Here is a 4,407-nt window from a genome sequence, read left to right on the forward strand (position 1 = left end):
AAGTTTATCAGGGGTGTTCTCCAGGATCTGGGGGAACGTCTGTTCACCAGAGCACCCAAAGGGATGACAAGGTCGAACGGTCACAAATTCTTCTAGGACCGTTTCAGGCTGAACGTAAGGAAGAACTTCTTTACTGTCCAAGCCTCCAAGGTCTGAAATAGACTGCCACCAGAGGTGGTTCAAGCACCTACTTTGAACACCTTCAAGAGACATTTGGATGATTATCTTGCTGGGATCCTATGATCCCTGCTGACTTCCTGCCCCTGGGGCAGGGGGCTGGACTCAATGATCTTCCAAGGTCCCTTCCAGCCGTAATGTCTATGAATCTACGAAACCTAACAGATTTAAATTAAACTGGTTTATTGAACTTCTGTCCCAAATCCCCTCCAGATTCAAGTTAACTCACAGTCCCCCAGCATCCCAGGATGTTTTGCACCTCCCCACAAGCTTCCTTTTTCAGGGTGAGCAGGCTAACCTTGTCCCAAGTTGCATTTCCCAAATCAAAAGTGAATGTCTGATCACTTGCATATTGGTTCAAACTACGCAGTTTAGACTAACTTCTGAAGATTGAATCAATTTAGCCTTGAGCTTTTTGACTGTCTGTACTTAGCCAAGATGACACAGGACTAAGTTGTCACGTTTTATAAAATAACAGTCATATTAGCTGGCAGGCTTTTGCATTTCTTCAAACTGCTTGATAAATTATTCATATGGGTTAAATCCAAACAATCTAAAATTCTGGAATGCTTTTACTCTAATCCAACATTCAACCTTCCAACCTAGAAAGTTTAGGACTTTTCTTACTAGTTTAATTTTGTTCCATAATGAAATGGAAATGTGAAGTCTAAGACACTGGTTTTAATTCAGATCCGTCACAAACCATATAAAGACTAAGCAAACATTCTGGAGATACCTGGGCCAAAGGAATAGTCACACTGAACTGAAAAAGACTATGCATCTAATTGAAGTCAAGCACTTGCATGAAGTTTTGGAGGAAAAGGATCACAATTTGATCAGTAGACATCGAGGGAAAATAGGCAAAAGACAGCATTCTCTGAGCAGCCATCTGAAGGTATTTACAAATAAATGGTTTCCATTTTTTATTCAGATTCACGTTTTTCTGTAGGATGAACAAACCTGATGAATCTCTCACCACTGATCCATTTGTTAGGCTTTTTGGAAAGCAATTTTGAATGGAATGAAAAATGTGTGAATAATTATTTTTAAAAGATAGAGTGGAAAAGGAATTCAATTTGGTTGAAAATGATTAATTAGGTCATGCTTTAAAATGGATCACTACCTCCACACAAAAGAGAAAAAAGCAGCTTCCCCTAACAAAGCATTCCAAAAACTAAATAAGGTTTGGGACAGCTATCCAATAGGGTAAGGACTTAGGGAAGATATTTTTCTCCATTAAAATAAATATCCTGTGCATTTCAGGATAAGCAAGTTCACTCACTATCCCTACTCATTGGTGGAGCTAGGAGTCTCACCCTGCAATACGATGTTCATGAGCATAAAGGTTTTCATGATACAAGGTGAACGAGTAGCATGATGAAACCCAGCACCCTGTCAAAGGCTTTTGGGAAAGGGTTGATACAGCCCCACAGCAGACCTTTTCAGGGAAGCTGCAGAGTCATCTCTTTGGAAGATGGTGTTTATTATACAGCCCTTCACTATATGTTGATCTTGACTGCAAAGAATGTTATTAAAAAAGCAGCAACCCTTCAGACTAAAAACAAATCTAAGATTAACAGAGAAGCCTCTGTAGAACTATGCATATATCACAGGTCAGGGTTGACTGTGTGAACAGTGGGCATAGGTTTTCTTGCTAAACTTAGGCAAGACTGGTAGAAATGTGCATGTTAAGTGAGCTTTAGATGCAATCTGGCTACTGTGTTATTTCACCAGTAGTATGAAAAAAAACCCCTAGAAAATATATTCAACATGATTTTTTAATTACAGAAAATTTAATTTGAAATTTTTTGTTGCTTTTTATATTGTTGTTTTTATTTTTCACACAGTAGTGTCTACTACATGCCCTCACTACTATGTCAGAAAATTTACTCTTATAATAGTCTCCTATTATTTCTATTAAATTTTTAAAATTTTAAAATCAGTAATAGCACCTGCCATTTAGTACCAATTAAAATATCTTATCTTAATTTTTAGAACAAGTTATCTCTGTCTTATTATGGAACTATTTGAAAACACTTTGACATCATAAAGAAATTTTAAAAATCTGAATTTGTACTTTTATAGGAAATATCAAAATTATTTGGTTTTGTTTGATTTAATCTACTGGGTTTATTTTGATATAAACATTTTTCTGTCACATCTATAACATCAATCAATCTAATGCATGAAAATAAAAAATAATACTAAAAGTTGGCTAGAACTTTTCCACTATTGACTAGTCTATTTCCACTATCTAGACTGTGAAAAATAAAACAAAATAAAAAAATTATACATAAGGAAATCATTTTAATTATTATGTATTTTAATAAATATTGAATAAATATAGCAGCTCTAACATTAACATGTAATTAGTAACACAAATAAGGAAATGTATGTTTTGTTGTGTCATTTTCAGCTGGATTATCTCTTGCAATGCACTCTTTATATGATATTATCTTATCATTACCATCCACTTTTCACTGAAATCAGACATACATTTTTATCTGTAATCTTTTTATATGCAAATCACCTTTCCCTTCAGTTCTCTACCAAAGTTACTTTCTGGCCTTTGAGAAATGACTAATCTATAAGTCCCCTACCACACATTACATATATTACACAATTAATTGGTTAATTGTACAAAAAATTTAGACCAGCCACATATGTAAAGTAAAGACTGGCCACATGTGCAAAGTAATTAACCAGTTAATCATGTGATAATCACACAATAAATTTAGATTGACCACATGTGCAAAGTAAATATCGCGCCATAACAATATCAATCCAGCTATAGAAAGAGCCAACCAGCTACAGTTGGTGCTTGAAAATGTATAACAACTTAATAGCTGGTTTCTGTCCAGGTTTAATTTGGACAAGAGGCAGGGCCCTAAAAAAGAATGGTGTCAGTCATTTTCATAGGGGCTCCCTCCGGCCATGTAATTTACCAAAAATACAAAAGTTATTATAATTTGGGTAAATATATCCCTGCCCTGTACTCACCTTCAGTTTAGTTAAGGTATGCATATCAGCAATAAAATCCAGCACTTCACCAACATACTGCCTCATGCATTCCATTGCTGCTGTTCCACACTAAAGTGAAAAGAAACAAGTATAACCATCCACTTTTGACATATTCATGTTCTTTTGGCTTTGCCTTCTGCTCACTGAAAACACATCTGTTTCTTGTCTGCCTCAGGTTCTTTAACGTTGCTGTCTACTCATCTGAGAATAAATATTCTTTGTGGCTTTATGTTCAGTGGTATCCTGCACCAATGTCAGTAGCTGCCATATCCATCACAGAACTTCTCATAGTGGCTATAATAAAGATTTATTGAAGATCTTTTTATGAATATCGGCAGACCATAAGGCTTATACTTTTTACTGGACCTAAATCAAAGTCAATTAAAAGAATGGCTTTAATAGCCTTTGGATAATGCTCTCTAATACATTGTTCTTTAAGTAGCTGATCATTCTTCTGTGTGAAACTGATGAACCAAACCATAAAAAAGTGAAATTAAAATCATAGGCATACTGCCATTGTTCATATGAATAAGTCCAGAAAAAATCCTGTTTAATCATTGTTTGCATAGTTTTTGCATGTTAACAGGGATGGATGTGGCACCAACATTTTTTGCTAGGAGAAATCAAACTAATAGAATGTTTGCACTAGCAATCAAATGAGGCAAAATGGCAGCATTTTATTGCCATTTCAAATTTGATCCCAATTTATTAAATTTTTATAAAAGTTGAAATTTGAAAGTTTCTTTTCACTGAGCAAACATTCAATGTTTTCACAGGAACATTAAAATTATTTTTACAAAATGTGGGCAGCATGAAATACTCTGAAAAATCCAAAAGGTCCTACCAACTGTAGACGTTTTCTTTTAAAATAAAAAATTGTAACAAAAGAGTCTCAACAGCTAGACACAGCCCTAGTTGCTAGGGCAATGATTCTCAAACAGGGTGTCATAACACCCTGGGGTGCCTTGAGATCCTATCAAGGGTGCCCCAGGGTGCCACACAACATTAGCACTGTTAGGTTTACAAACAGGACTCACAAAATAAACCCAGAGATTTCAAATAGAAATCCATAGTTGCGGCCTTTGAGTAATCTGCAACAGAAAAACTGCTCTTAGATTTCTGTAGTCAAAAAAAAGTGAAAACTAAAAGCTGGCATTTTCCAGCAGTGGGAGGAGGAGCAGGCCCAATGTGGGCCTGCTGTGGGGGGGG

At 35.7% G+C, this 4,407-nt stretch overlaps 1 protein-coding gene across 1 annotated transcript in view; it reads right to left on the reverse strand.

The window, feature by feature from the left end:
• Positions 1 to 4,407, reverse strand: part of UNC79 (unc-79 homolog (C. elegans)) — a 221,257-nt gene that overhangs the window by 30,691 nt on the left and 186,159 nt on the right. Inside the window, exon 48 of the mRNA XM_019518633.1 lies at positions 3,178 to 3,267. Within this exon, the coding sequence (XP_019374178.1) occupies positions 3,178 to 3,267 (90 nt within the window). The remainder of the gene's footprint in view (positions 1 to 3,177; positions 3,268 to 4,407) is intronic.

The sequence above is a fragment of the Gavialis gangeticus genome, unplaced genomic scaffold (genome assembly GCF_001723915.1).
Source record: "Gavialis gangeticus isolate Ggan-Ray unplaced genomic scaffold, GavGan_comp1, whole genome shotgun sequence".
Taxonomy (NCBI): domain Eukaryota; kingdom Metazoa; phylum Chordata; order Crocodylia; family Gavialidae; genus Gavialis; species Gavialis gangeticus.